The 15,443-nt window shown below is 43.8% G+C and overlaps 1 protein-coding gene across 1 annotated transcript in view; it reads right to left on the minus strand.

Annotated features, from left to right (window-relative positions):
- Positions 1-15,443, minus strand: part of LRP1B (LDL receptor related protein 1B) — a 3,634,433-nt gene that overhangs the window by 2,694,132 nt on the left and 924,858 nt on the right. Inside the window, exon 6 of the mRNA XM_085647014.1 lies at positions 7,393-7,650. Coding sequence (XP_085503140.1) covers positions 7,393-7,650 — 258 coding nt within the window. The remainder of the gene's footprint in view (positions 1-7,392; positions 7,651-15,443) is intronic.

The following is a 15,443-nucleotide window of genomic DNA, read 5'->3' on the forward strand; positions in this document are numbered from 1 at the left end:
TTTTACCAAAAATTATGACCTTGGTATTTCCTTGATTCACCTGAAGTTTGTTCTCCTGGCTGTAATTGTGAAGTGCGTTGAGGGCTCTCTGTAGACTGGCTCTGGTGTAATCCATGATTGCAGTGTTATCTGCATGCTGCAGGAAGAGAAGGTGCATGATATCCAGCTTTGGTGTGATAAAACAGGCCCCTTCCACGGTAGTACCCAGGTCTGCAGTGAAAAGATTAAAAGGAGGGGGGCGAGCATTGAGCTAGTTTTTGGTGGTCACCCTAGCGGTGGCTGTGGAGGGACTTGTTTTTACCTGAACCCAAGTCTCCTGGTATAGATTTTATTTCTTTAAGGAGCAAGGGCAGGATCCCTACGCCATTAGCTTCCCCATAGCTTGCCCAGTCCACCCTATCGAAAGCAGCACTATACTCAATAAATCATCAGAACAGGGGGGGTTGCTTGCTCTTTATGGCTTGGGGTGATAAATGCGCCAATGCTATTATGTTGTCCATCGTTGAGCAGCCAGGCCTGAATCCCGACTGGTGAAATGGGGGATTCTTTTTTCTGGAGCTCAGGTTTCCAGCTTCTCCAAGAGGGTACTGGTGTAGGCTTTAGCTTCAAGATTGAGGAGGGCGATGAGTCCGTAGCTGGCTCGTTTGTATTGGTGTCCTTTTTATGAATTGGGAAGAGGATTGAGCCCCTCCAGGAGATCGGTATCATTGCAGCGGCAACAGCATAGTTGAATAGTGGCATTAGGATTCTGCCCCAGAAGACTTGTGTAGTTTTAAACATGGAGGCGGTGATTCTGTCCAGCCCTAGAGCCCCGTCATTTCTCAATTCCTTGATAGTAGCCATTACAATGCCTTCTGCGATAGTGATGCCATCTTGGACTCAAGGATCTGGGGCAGTGAGGGATGGAGGAAGTGTTGTTGCTGCCGCCTGGTCCATTGTGTATAACTGCTCGACATAGCTGATTCAGCCCCTTTCTGTCATGCCGTTCTCTTTAATTGGTGCTGAGTTGCCAAGGTGGTTTATGAACTTCCAAAGATGAGAATGGTTCTTGTCTTCTAATAGGGTGACATTTCTGAGCCACTCTACATCAATGTGCTCCTTTTTGCATTGCCATGCTTTCTGCTTGTAAGCTGATCTAAGACAAGTGAGTGATTGGGCAGGTTGTATTTTGTGGCCGTTTCTTCTAGCGGTTACAGCCCTTCGAACAATGCCCTTACATGAGTCAAGCTCCTCAATACAGATGGGGGCTAATGTTGAAGTAGAGGAGCTCCTTCTCAAGCCTGTTAAAGATCTTCTACTTATTCCTCCCAGTGATCTAGCGGCGTTATCATGCTCATTGGTTTGGTGCATGACTTTTTTTCTTCAGTCTAGGCTAGAAGTCTGTCTCCAAGGTTTGCTGACCATTTGATCCTGTGAAGTCCTTTCTGATGCTCTTCCTCAGTTGGTTCTCCAAGCGATGGTAGAGATGGTAAATCCTTAGATACTAATTGCAAAATGGCACGCAGAGGTCTCTGGTGACTTTCGTCCCTGTCGTCGACTTCAAAGTCTTGGAGTTTGGAAGCCAGCACTTTGCTGACGAAGATGTAATCAATGGTGGATATGTTCCTAAAGGAGGGGATTGTACCCCAGTGGGGAGAGCAAGCTTCTTTTTGGGTTTTAACTGAAGTTATGTTGTGGTTGTGAAAGAGAGATTGTAGGGTGGCGACAAAGCCTTTCAAGCAGAGGGAGTTAAGAGGCTTACACAAGGCTCTAATGTTAAAGTGCCTGGCTATGATTACCTGATGAGGGCCATTTTTGTTCAGCAGCTTGTCAATCGTGTTTACAAGGTAGTCTAGGGCCACATTCTTCTGATGCTGAGTGGGGTTAAGGTAGCAGGTAATTAACAGCAGTCATAGTGTTTGGCAGTTAGACTTTAGGCCTTTGATGAGCCAGGCTTGCAGCGCGCCCAAGTTGATGGATATTTCAGTGGCCACTATTTTTCAGGCATGCTTGATAAAAGAGAATGCTCCAGATGGGAGGCCAAACATGTTACGTTTTGTAGCAGTGACATGGCATTTATAATATTCAAGGAGTGGTGTGGGTGCTGTAGCCCATGTCTCCCGCAGGCATAAAATGTCAATGATACTGAGATAATCGATTGCTGAGTTTTCTTCTGAATGTTTCTTGAGGCCTGCCACATTCCAGGAGATGGGTAGAGGATATGTGGATATTTCTACGATAGGAGGAGTTTGATATCCATTCCCCGTTGTATCAGCTGTGGCACATCCTTGATCACTGTGACTTGATGTTGCTGTTGGCGAAGTCCTACCAGAGTTGATTTCTCCATGGGTGTTCACAGAGAGTTTCTTGAATCTAACCCAGGCAAAATCATCTTAATGGATGGGGGACAGCGAAGGTATATGTTTAAATAAACAAAGTATATTGCCCAGATTTAGGGTGTCATGTGGTCCTTTCATATAGTATCTTGGGGTTTGCTCCTTTGGGCACAGCTGTTTCCGGTCTGTGTGCTTGACTTGAGCTTGTTGTGCCAGTGCTCAATGGCTCTATTTTAGGATATTCATTTTGGGTGATGACCAAGGTTGCCAGAGCGTGGAGCTGGCTGCTCTACAATAAGAATGAATTTAGAGGGGCCCATGTGGTGTGCTCGCTGGGCACTATGCTTGGATCATTAGTAAGGGAGTCCAGTGTGCTGATATCCACCCTCTTCTTATTATTCTATTGCACAAGTGTGGTCTCAGGGGCCCTGCTTGCCATGCCAGGGGCAAGACCCTCCTGAATGTTTCTTGGGGTGTGAGGAGTCTTGGGGTCATGTCCTGAGCACACAGTTGTTATTTTGTTGTTTGATCCCAGTTTAGATGTGAAAATTGGATATAGCGGTGCGTGGTCATTTGCAGCTGGGGGGGGGGGGGTGTTCTGGACAGTTGACTGCAGTGCAGCTCTTTTTGGTGTCCTTTGGGGCTCCTGATGGAGCTACACGGGTTGGGCCTCCTTGTTTCTTTGCTGATAGACTGGCCGGTGGTGTGGGAGATGGGCCTCGTTGAGGAGGACAGTGAGTCGTCCTGGGCAACCGGACCAAGTGTGCCAAGATTTGGCTGGGGGCTGTCAGTTAAATTTGTAATTGAGCTGTGGAGTAGCCCTCTACATTTGATCGCTCCTGGTTTAGTAAGTCGTGGCTGCTCTGGCTGCTACGTGTGGGGGTGTCGACTTTGCCCATAACTGTGGTGACAAGCTCTCCTAGGATCTCGGGAAGAGCTGCCCATCTGTCATTGAAGGCTATGCATGAACAGGCCCAAGTCTTGGCATAAAGACAGCCTTGAATATTATCTTCAGTGGAGTCTATCTTGATACTCAAAGGTCTATTTATGACTTCATTTTTGTGGACTGCCATATCAGTGCCCTGACTATGGAGTTTTGTGCAGCACTTAGGGTGGTTGAGTGCAGGTCCTCTATCCTGTTGGTGTCTTGTGTGTCTGGGTGTGATTCCCCTGTCGGTTTTGGCTTCCTAAACAACTTTGGGGTGAGATCAAGTGTTCATTCTATTTTAGACTCCAGATTGTGAACAAAGGAGGCAGCAAGGTTTGCTATGTCAGAAATTTGGGCAATTGGGTCAGTCGTGTGCAAGATGGTTCCAGGTGACACTGGGAAGATAAACTGATTTGGAGCATGAGAAGAGTGTGGTGATGGATTAGCGCAGTGGTCACTTGCACATTTTTCTGAAACTCTCCTATACATGCAGCTTTTTCAAAATGTATTGTTGCCAACTTTGATCGCTCAGTTGCCTGGGAGTTGAGGGAGATGTTAGGGGACTGCCAAGGTATTAATGTATCATGCCCAGGAACACCATTGAGCCTAGGGCATGAATGTGACCTTAGCTTTACATTTAACACAGTGGAATTATGATGCTCAGGCCAAACCATGAAACAGACTGCTTCAGCACCTTCAAAGTGGCGGAGATGGATGGATATGATGGAGCTCCAGGGCTGGAAGGAGTTAGGATGAACTGTGTGAGGCGGCCTATTTGGAGGGCCTTAGTGGGTGATTTCAGGGCAGCATGCACCTGTGTGGTGCTCCGAGAGCTCCTTGCGGTGACTAAGTTTATGATGGCTTTCGCCTCAGTTGGAATAGGTCATAGATTTCCTTCTGAGCTTTGTGAGGATTAATCTGAGGGCTCCCATGTGTTGTGCTTCACAGGGGTGCTTGGGGCAAGGCTAAGGGGCACTAATCTTGTGTATGTCCTTGACTGTGGAAATCGGCTTGGGAAAAAACTAGTAATATATGTGTGGGCCAAAGCAGGTCTTTTTCCAGGTAAAGCTCCTACTACTTGCTTACTGCTGCTGGTATTCTTAGTAAGAGCTGTGGCACTGTCTGCTGGCGTTGTGGAGTACTGGAGCCTTGTTGCAAGGTGGAATATTAGAAGGTATGGCTGGGAGGCCTTACCATACAATATTCTCACAATACACAGAGGTGATCCTTGGATTCAACAACAATAATACTTAGCTCAGTCCTGGTAATGTGGCAAACAGCAGTCAGGCATCACTGGAGGAACATGTATTAAGCATTTTACAGACAACTGAACGTAATCGGACAGCAATTTATAAAAACAGAGCCTACTTTTATACAGATATAGACACCAAAATGAACTTTGTTTCATACGTACAAACAGAGTTGTGAACCTTTTGAAGTGTTGAAAAATAAATTCAGTAAATCTTTTCAACTGGTCCTATTGAAATGAATGAGGGAAAACACAGATGACACACAGTCACTTGCAAGGTGAGTTCAAATGCACACTCCTGCGGATAAGGTCATGTGGGTCCCTAGACCAAGTTCTAACAGTTGTTAATTGGTTACCTTGCCCAGGGAGTCCAGGTGCAGAGGCACCTTAGCTGTCCTTGATATCAAACAGGATCTGTGGGAGCTGTCAAACATGCACCACTTGACAAAACCACACTTGGAGATGGAGTTCCACTGTACCTGAGAAAAGTAGATGCCTTTGGGGTCCAGGGACCTGAGTTCAACAGCTGGATTTCTTCTACCTTGCTTGGCGGCTCGAGGTGCAGAGGTAGCTGGCAGCTGTCAATCACTAGTGCAGTTCGCACCAAAGATGCGTTACCACACATTCAATGAGTCGAACTTCAGGATGCAGGAACACAGCACCGGGGTCATTGCCAACATCGGGCACTGTCTGGGGAGTTTCTCTCAGGCTGGATATGACACTCAAGGGATCAATCAGCCAACTGATGATTACCAAGCCTTGGCTGCGGTAAATGTAGTCCATGGTTACTTCAGTGGCTGGAGGTCAACAGGAGTGGAGTAGTGTCTTGAAACATGGCGATAACGTAGCAACCACTCTTGGCTTGCCAGACACTACTTCTCTTTAATCTCACTATTGACAGGCCCAGTGGATCGCAATTGTTGTCACGTTGATTTTCTCACAGCTTGCATGGGACTGGTCCCACGAATCCATGAGAGTCTGCTTTGGTTTTTGGTATCCAAAGGAGTCCTTCTTGCTGGGAGCAACAAGCTTTGTCACAGACACACTTTGAACACACAGTTTCAGAAAATGGTCTCTTCAGGCCACTTAAATGTTCTCTCTTTGCATTGCGTCAGAGTCCAAATTCCTGTTGTCGGTGACAGAGTCTTCTTTCTGCTTTTTCTTCAATTCAAAGTCAGAACTGAGGTTCTGGTGTCAGGGGAGTGCCTTAAAAGCAAGTTATGTGTGTGAGGGACAGTGGCCAATTGGCAACTGGTCCCTACGGCTAACCTGCCCCTGAGGTGACAATATCCTGTGGGTGTATGTCACCTTTCTACCCAGAGTCCTCTAATTTAGGGTCTTCCAACATGGCAGAACCCTTCCTTGACTGTGCAGACCTCCTAGCCCACACTAAAAGGAAATAGTGTGGATCTACAGCACATGGTGTGTCCAGGGTCACTCTCAAGCAGACAGGATGCTCACGCAGGGCTGCAATGGCAACCCTGCAGGCACACTTTTACTTGGGTCACGCAGGGTGGCACAACCAGTGCTGCAGTCCTGTTGATCCCTTTACCACCCTTGTCCTGGGTACCACTGGTACCATATACTAGGGAATTATTATGGGGCAAAGTACCTTGACAATAGGGTGCACCATTTCACATCACTTTTAGGGGAAAGAGCATGGGCACTGGACCCCGGCTTAGCAGGTCCCAGTGCACTAACAGAGTCAAAGACCACCATCTAGCAATCTAAAATGTGGCACAAGTTGGAGGGGGGGGGCATTTGCAAAGAAGTCCGGTTTCCAAAAGGCTTGACCTGCAGCTATCTTTATAAGCCTTGGACAGAGAAGTGCAGGCTTGGAATTCAGGAGGCGAAGGGGAGAAACTGAAGCGTGAGCAAGTAGGGCTCACAGGACTCCGCAACCCACAACCAGCCTAGCTGAGCCACTCCTGTCAGGTCTGGGGGCACTCACTTGGCGGGGGCTAACTATTGCCGCTGCACTCGTCTCTCATATCTCTGACATGCGGAGGGTGCTGGGCACCGTGCTGGGGGTACTTTGATGCGGGCCCGGCTTAAGATTTGAGCAGTTCTGGCAGGGGAGCTTAGGAACAGCAAGAGCTGCAGGTGCGAGAGTTCAAGGCATGCAAGAGGGCGGTGAAAGCACAGCACACCTATCTCTACCGCCTGGCTCGCTCCAAGATGTGCTTCGAGGCTACGGTGTGCTTTAAAAGCAAATTGATGCACTTTGGGGATCAAGGTCATGGTTCCGGTCAGCTTGGCCTCCTTGATCTCAGTTTCAATGGCCCCCCAGACACCGAAACATGATGCTGAAGAGTGCTCTAAACTCCACTGCTTCCACTGGCACACTGACTCTGCCCCTCTGCTCGCTTCCGCCTTTGCCAATGAAATGAAGGAGGGTCGTCACACGAGTTAGTCCTGAGTACCTCTCATTGGGTTAAAACCTCAAAAAAGGGAAGCTTTTTTGTATATGTAGGGTGTGCTGGGATGTGTGCTAGTAAGAGACCAACAGAATTGAAGTGTCTGGTAGATTGGTGGAAGTGAATGCGGCTGTTCAGGTAGGTACTGCATCAGGGTATTCCTAAGTATTGCAATGGAGTCTTCAGTCTACCAGGTATCATGGGATTTTTGGATTCTCCATATAATGAGGTGTATGCCCTGCAAATGATGCCTCGACCCAGATTTAAATAAGAAACTTACTTTATCTATTCAGATACTAGAGCTTAATGCTCAGGCCGAGAAGTTTCACTCAATAAGCATGTTTAGTGGCAACCATTTCATTTGCATGTGATTTTCTGAATACAATTACATATATGTATTTTAGTCATGCAAATTTAACACAAATATTATATATTAACATGCAACTGACTGCTGTCAGATAAAAAATAATTAATAATACTTACTGTGAAGATACTGAGAAATGTTTATTGTCCATTCTTCAACTATATCCCAGCTATTTGTTACTTTTCCGCATTTTAGTTGACTTGACTGTTCCTTGGCTTCAATCCAACAAACGGTTTGCATATCATAAATAAAATCCAATGTCTGAATTCCAATTCCATTCACTGAGCTTGCCGTAGAGATATTACTCCCGTTGAGGTGCATCACGTCAATAGATTCAGAGCTTGCAATAAGAAGTACTGGATACCTCTCTGCAGGTTCTAAAAAACAGAGCACACATGTTGGTACAAACGAGGCATCTAAGGACACTTTAATGAAATACAATGTTAGTGAACTGCACAATCATTAATTGCATATGTTTCTGGTAAGCAGGCTAATCAGGTTTAAGGCTTTTATAAAGTGGGTGTGCTGTTATCCACACTACTCATGTGGATCAGGTTCCAGGTGAATAAAATATCTGGTAACATTTTCTAATATGATGTTTACATCTGACCTTGCTTTAATGTTTTCCCACTTCATCAAAGGAGGAGACATATGGGGTGCTCAAAATAGTATGAATAGGAATCATGATCAAAAACCTTTATGTGCTGTATTAAACTCAGCAATTTGACATATGTTTGAAGTAAAGCTAAAGGTTACTCTTATTAGGGCTGTGCAAAATTGTGTGATTTTTTTGGTGAAGATTTCGGTCATTTCACAAAATGTAGGCGGTTACACTAATAACACAAAATGTTGTTTGCTGATGTCTCAAGAGCATACCTCCCATAACAAGTAACACGAGATATAGGCAGGAAAGTGGCTCCAGCAGAAAATGTTTCTGCTGGATCCACTTTAAATAATGTTAAATATTATCTTGTGAAATTTTACAAGCTTGTTCATTTTCATAAAAACAAAATTCATGACTTCCACTAAATTGCATCCATAAATACATACCAAATATTAGATAGAGCCTTCTAAAATAGCAAGACTTTGTGTATGTAGAATAAGGTCTATCATGCAGTAATATAAGACGCATAGTGAGTATTGTGTGCTTTTGATTGGATCTGTGTTTGAAATTGGATTTCTGGTTGGCAGAGGTATGCACCCTGTCCAAGCAGGAACCACAATCCTAGTCAATAACACACTTTAGATTTACCTATGCTTAACCGCTGCTAGCTTGGCTCAGAGCAGTCAGACTTAACTTAAGAGGCAATGTGTAAAGTATTTGTGCATCACATCAAACAGTAACACAGTAAAAACACCACAAAAAGACTCCACACCAGTTTTGAAAAATCCAATCAGTAGAAGTCGTTATATGAATATGACTTTTTAAAGATTAAATGCAAAAATAGGATTCAGAAGTAGTTGCACTGGACCAGGACAAAGTTAAGAGTCCTGGCTGACGCCAATGTTGCAAGGGCTGGATACAAGACCCGCTGAGCAAAAGTACCTTATTGCTGGTCACAAACAATGAACTGCGTAGGTGATCCCCACGCATTTGGGGTGATGAGCTAGATTTCTCCATGCAGCGGCGGTGATGCATCAGTTCCAGGAGCAAATGCCCCAGTCACTGGATGCACTAGTACCGAGTACAATGCTTCGGGTTTTCCCACGTTATAAAGGTAATGAATTGATCTTCTCTGTGTAGTGGTGGTGATGCCTCGGTTCCAATGCAGCACTTTTGGAGACAATGCAGGGATTTCAAGTGCAATGCGTCGATCTGGTTTCTGCAAAAGCTGGGTTCCATTGGTTCCATTTGGTGCAATGATGCTGATGCATGGGTTCTGTCATATGCAGCACTTTACACTCACGTTTAATGGCCCTGGACTGGATTGGTACAACTTCGCAGAGCAGGACTCACAGCAGAGAGAGTCCATGTACTGGTTGTGAGTTGAAGAGAGAAGTCTTCAATATCCCTGGGACTTCAGAAAGCAAGAGGCAAGCCAGCAGGCCCTTTTGTTCTAGGATGTAGAGATTCAGATCCAGTTCTTCTCACTCCCAGCCAAGAGGCAGCAGGCAGCAGACCAACACAGCAAAGCAATACAGCAAAGTGACAGTGCCTCCAGCAATACTACAGTCTTTCTTCCTGGCAGAATATCCGCAGTTCCAGAAGTGTTGTGATTTGGTGGTGTCAGAGGTCCAGTACTTATACCCAGTTGGGTACCCAGTTGGGCCTTTGAATTGGAGAAGACTTCAAAGAGATGCTTTGCAGTGCCCTGTGTCCCTTTCTTTCCTGCCTTGGTTCCCGAATCACTACAGGGGGTATGCAACCCTTTGTGTGGGGACAGGACACAACCTTTTAGATGTAAGTGTCAGCTCCTCCCTCACATCCTGCTCAGGATGACTCATCAGAATGCAGATGGACACTCAGTCACACCTATCCTTCATTTGTGTGTGGCTTTCTAGAGGTAATGCAGGAAGCCAGCTGTCACCCACCTCAGACGTGCATTCTAGAGCCATGCAGGAAGCACCAATGGTCACCTAAGAAAATGCCAACTTTCTAAAAGTGGCATTTTCAGAATTGCAATTTAAAAATCAAATTGGCCATAAGTTGTGTTTTTATATTGTGATTCCAAAGACACCAAATTTGAGGGTTCGTTCTCTTTACAATTGGAATTTACACTTATAAAATGTAATAAAGCAATCCCAATGTTATCCTAACAGATAGGCCTTGCAGTAGTGAAAAATGTATATAAGAGTATTTCACTACCAGGACATGTAAAACTTAAAAGTTCATGCCCTACTTTAAAAATACACTTCATCATGTCCATGGGCTCTCAAGGGTCTACCTTAGGGGTATCCTATGTGTAATAAAATTGAAGAATTGGGCCTGGCAAGTAGGCATACTGCACACTCAGGCTCCTCAGTGGCATGCATGTGATATGTTTAAATGGCTACTTAAGCTCATGTGGGTTGCTCAATCAGTGCTTTAAGCCCACTAGTAGCATTTCATTTACAGGCCCTGCGCACATGTAGTGAACTTTACCAGGGACGTATAAGTAAATCAACTATGCCAGTTGTGGATAAACCAATGTTACCATGTTTGAAGTATTAGCACTTGTGAAGAATGGTAAAGTGCCCATATTCGGAAACCAACAAAAACAAAGTCAGCAGCAGCAGACAAAAACCTGATGTCAGAAGGCAGAAAGTCAGGGGAAACCGTGACAAGGATACCTGGTCTAACAATCTGCAGTGGCTTACTGTTACCAATACCTCTGATTAAGCGCACACAACCATTTCAGCTTCGTCCTTGATCAGCCAAACACGAAACACCACATTAGGACATACAGTAAGTAATTCAGCTTCCACAACGACCGCCCATCATCTATCTTGCATTAAATATAGTAAATCAACTAATCACAACACATTAGACTAATTATTTCATACACACACATGCACACACACATGTATGAGATATATAACATGCACACTTTGAATCAGCATCAAAACACCACAGATGTAAAATAGATAATGTTTATATTTTTAGTGTGATAGGAATTGAATGACCAGTGTGAAGGAGCTTACTGCTTTAAAAACATGCACTGTTCTATATGGTTGTTTGCTTGCCTGCATCAGGAGCTACTGCGTAACCATTCAAAGAGCTACCAAGTTCTGTATTTTTGCCTTGCTTTTCTTTTCTCCTATAGGCAACCAAACTGATGCACAAACACTCAAGGGCTTATTTACATACCCCTTGCGCCGCTGGTGTGTCACTTTTAAAGTGGGAAAAAGTGAGGCACCAGCAGCGCAAGGGGCTTGTAAATAACCCCCCTCAATCTGTAGAAAGTATACGGACATCACCACACACACTGACCACACTTCCTATATGCCGTAATCAGCTGCCATTACTCATACATCATTATGTGCTCAATTGGCAATAAAGATAACCTTAGGAATAGCACTACTACCTTAACATCAATTCAATCTCAATATACCAATATACACCTTGGAACCTCTCCATTAAAGTTAGCTTAAAAGTACCACACCCTCACACATATTACATAATTTCATAGCTATGTTTCTGTATAGCGATGTATGTCTAAATCTGAACAGTATCCGCCAAGCTCTTAAATAAAATGGTACGGTCATTCAGCATGTTCTTTGCCACATATCACATATTTAACTTTAGCAGACCCACACTCATTTTATGTTCTCCTTAGCTAACGCAAACTATAGGAAACAAAATCTTTACAATGAAGTAACCATACACAACTGAAGTAACGGAGCTGTGGGAAAGGGATGCCAAGATCATGAGCATAACATAACATAACATAACATACCATCAAATAATATAATTTAGCATAGCATAGCAACACATAACATACCATACAATAATAATATATAGCATAGCATAACATACCATAACATAAAATAATATAACATAGCATAGCATAGCATAGCAAAGCATAACATACTATAACATAAAATAATATAACATAGCATAACATAACATGGCAAGACAAGAAATGCCACGGCATGACATTGCTTAACAAAGCTTAACCTGTTAACCACTTTTAACACAAACCAGACATGCAAGTATAAATGTAATACGTTGTTTCTCATACAATGCTCCATTAAACATGCCAATGATTTCTAAGCAATGCAAACAGTGACTGTGTCATAGTTTGATATATCTTTGCCTATATTTGAACATGGATTTGCAGTTCAGAGATGTCACTGGCAAGTGATGGTAACTCACTGAACAATTTTGAAGCTGTGTAGCATGCAATCGAACCTGAGCAAACCTGATGAACACAAGAGTTACTGACGACTTTGGTGAATATTTGTTAGGAAATAATTCAACAGTTTATATAAAACCTTTCGAACTGTAATCAAACTCATCTAAAATGATTTACGAAGCCCATTGAGCTACCATATATGGATGTAAAGGGCAAAATCAAGCTGGTGACAACGAAATACGACTCCAAGAGGAATCACAGAGCACAAATAACTGCAGGGCTATCAACTACAACGACATGGGTTATGCCAAGAAAAACACGTTGGGATTATTGTTATGATTCTCTGTTGAAAATTACAATTTCCATGAATTCTAAAAGGAAATAATAACCATTGTTATACTCGAGCATGTACAACATTTTCCAGGAAATAGAAAGAATGGTAGGTTGTTGTACATTAAAGCTACTTTGGCATCCAATGGATATTTTTGTTGAAAAAATTGACACACATTTGTTTCTTAACGTCTTCAAATATATTGACTAAAAACAGCCACAGACATTGATAATGAAAGCACAATAAAAAAGGCAAAGTAAATTGTATGCTAAAAACTGAAGAAAACCTATGGATCCTTCTATATCTCGCCCTCATACTAAACAAAGAAAGGACAAATGACCTTCAACAAATCAAAAGAATCTCTTAGAAATGGCCCTCACGGTCCTTACGATAATATTGAACAAGGAGACTGGGAAACTCTTTGAAACACCAATTTACTTTTCTCTTGAATTACTTTCACTAAAGGTTAGATTGGTTTCTAAGCAGTAGTAACACACCACCAAAGGAAGGTACAAATAATAAATAAGCTCATCATAAATCGCACACAAGCCGAATCCTCTCCGCTTGCTCAACTCCTCTAATATATCATGCCTTTTAAAAGTTCTGCTTTCTACTGGACACAAAGAATTATCAACATGTTGTCCTGCAATGACCTCAAAATGTCCACAATCATTTAAAATTATATATCCCCGATACAATCTAAGAATATCATCAAAATGTCAAACACTGACCTCTCACACAGCACACAGAGTTCTTAATCCCAGAATTCTAACAGTACACAAAAAAGGTATATTAAAATGGATCAACTATTGCACAAGCAGGATAGCACCTTATGGTTGAGCATCTTCCTTGAAATCCTTAAAGTCCCTAAAAACGTCAAAATACTATCTCAGCGCCGGGACACCTCCTCGTGAGGTAGCTGTTCGCGCTATACAAAATTCTGTATTATTATTATTATTATTATATGGGAGGAAGTTAATCATAAAAGTCTCCAAAAATCTCAAGCCAGAGATGAGCATTTTATTACACAGCAATTGTAAAATCCATATCTAAACCTTGGCCACCAATCTGTAACTCATGGACTCACACATTTAAAATGCTCTTGAGATCAAACTTAGAGACCACTCCACCCAAAACACTTTCCAACACACTAGAAGGGACACGCACCCTCTCAATACCCCCATCACAGGTCCAAATGGCTCTCTTCACCACAACCCCCCCTCACATCTTCCTCAATGCCCTTGCACAATCATCATGCCTCATTCCCAATGCCAATGCACCTAAAGTTCTCAACCAGTTCCTTGGGTGAGTAAGAGAAAGAAGAACAACAAATCACTCCTCCAGGCCCAATGTTTGGAGATTCACCCTTGTTCCTCCAGCACCACACCAGGTACAGACCATAACTGTTCCTCTCAAAACCTGCCACACAAGGCTCAATAAGACCATCATGTTCTCTCCACTCCACCCAGCTATAATCCTCACTCACAATTACCGAATCATAAGTTACAGCAAGGCATACCCTTGTTGGGGAGGAGGAATAAACTGCCATGTCTTAAGGGGGTGAAGCTGTTGGCTCCCAAGCCGCTTAGCCCTGTTTACATTCATCCTGTCTTTGTAGACTCCTGCTAATTCTTGTGAGATCTCGGGCAGATGGTTGGTCCCTCTTGGCCAGATTTGATTGCTCCAGAGCGCAACAGTGCAAGGCCAAGAAGGCAACTGAAATACTTGATACTGAAGGAGTGAGAGGTGACCGGGCCTGAAGGTGCACCTGGAGGTGCTGGCTAAAGAGACATAGAATATCTCTGATGAAATTGAAACTCCCATCAGAGGAAGGAAACTTAGCCACACCTGATTTTGAGTTTTATCATTTAGCACAGCAACTGCAAAAGGTAGCCAGAGGATAAGGTGCTTGCTGGGAGGGACTGCCATCTGGTGCTGTTGGCACATCTCAGTGTATGCTTTTGGCACAGTTGTTATTAAACCTCTTCACGACGGAAGTGGTTAAAACTGAAGGGGTATTAATCAGGGCCAGAGTGGCCATACCAGGCATCGGACGTTTCCCCGGGACTGTGAAATGATGGGGACCGATTTTGTTACTGAGGGCCGCTCCACAGAAACAAAAGCAGCAAGCATGTGTTTCCAGCCTCCAGGGGCCAGGCAGTGCTTCCCCAACAGTTGGTTCGAGAAAATTGCCAGCACTGCTTTGGGTTCCCAGTCCAGCCATGGTATTAATCAAGATGGGCAGTTTTGTCTCACCATGCCTGAAATCTATGGGACCTGGGGAGAGCCAGCTGCAGTTTAACCTGCCTTGAGATCGTAGGGTGCTGCTGAAGGAAGACCCCAGCCAAAGTGATTGTCAGGAGCCAAGAAAGGAGAACAGGTCCTGGGCTTCATGCAGCTCCCTGCTACTGGAAGGAGTTGGATGGGTTCTGAAGCTGTAATAGAGCCGTATACAACCAATGCCGCTACTAGGGAAAACAAGGGCAGCCAGACATGTGCCAGAGCACTCCCCAACTTTAGAGAGAGGAGTTTAAATCAGCTCAAAGGAACAGCTAAACCGTTGCTGGCCAAGATTACCTAAATAGACACTCCTCATGGCTAGAGCTTGCCAAAAGGAGCAACACTCATTAAACTCCATAGAAAAGGCTGAACAAGAATAGGGAAAGGGTGGAGAATGTTTAGCCCCTGATGGCATAAATTGGTATATTGTTTTCATTCCATAAAATGTATTTGAATTCAGGGCAAAAAAAAAGGATATTTGGCAAGTGTGAATTTAGGAGGAAACAAAAAGAACTGCCAGACCCAAAATATTACAATGAACAATGGGCTTAAAACATTCAGCTATGTAGTACAGAAGGTAGATTTGTGAGTCACAACAATGTATCCTGGAAGCGAATGTTAACTTCACTGTTTACTTTTGCAGTGTTCATATGGGACACAAGGCTTACTTGTATGTACAGGTAGGCCAATAGGCTCTGACTCTGAACTACACAGTCCTGGGTGGGTGCAAACTGAGCAACTGCTATTATGCAGTAACACCATGTCAACAACTTGCTCCTATGAC

The sequence above is a fragment of the Triturus cristatus genome, chromosome 3_2, assembly GCF_964204655.1.
Source record: "Triturus cristatus chromosome 3_2, aTriCri1.1, whole genome shotgun sequence".
Taxonomy (NCBI): Eukaryota; Metazoa; Chordata; class Amphibia; order Caudata; family Salamandridae; genus Triturus; species Triturus cristatus.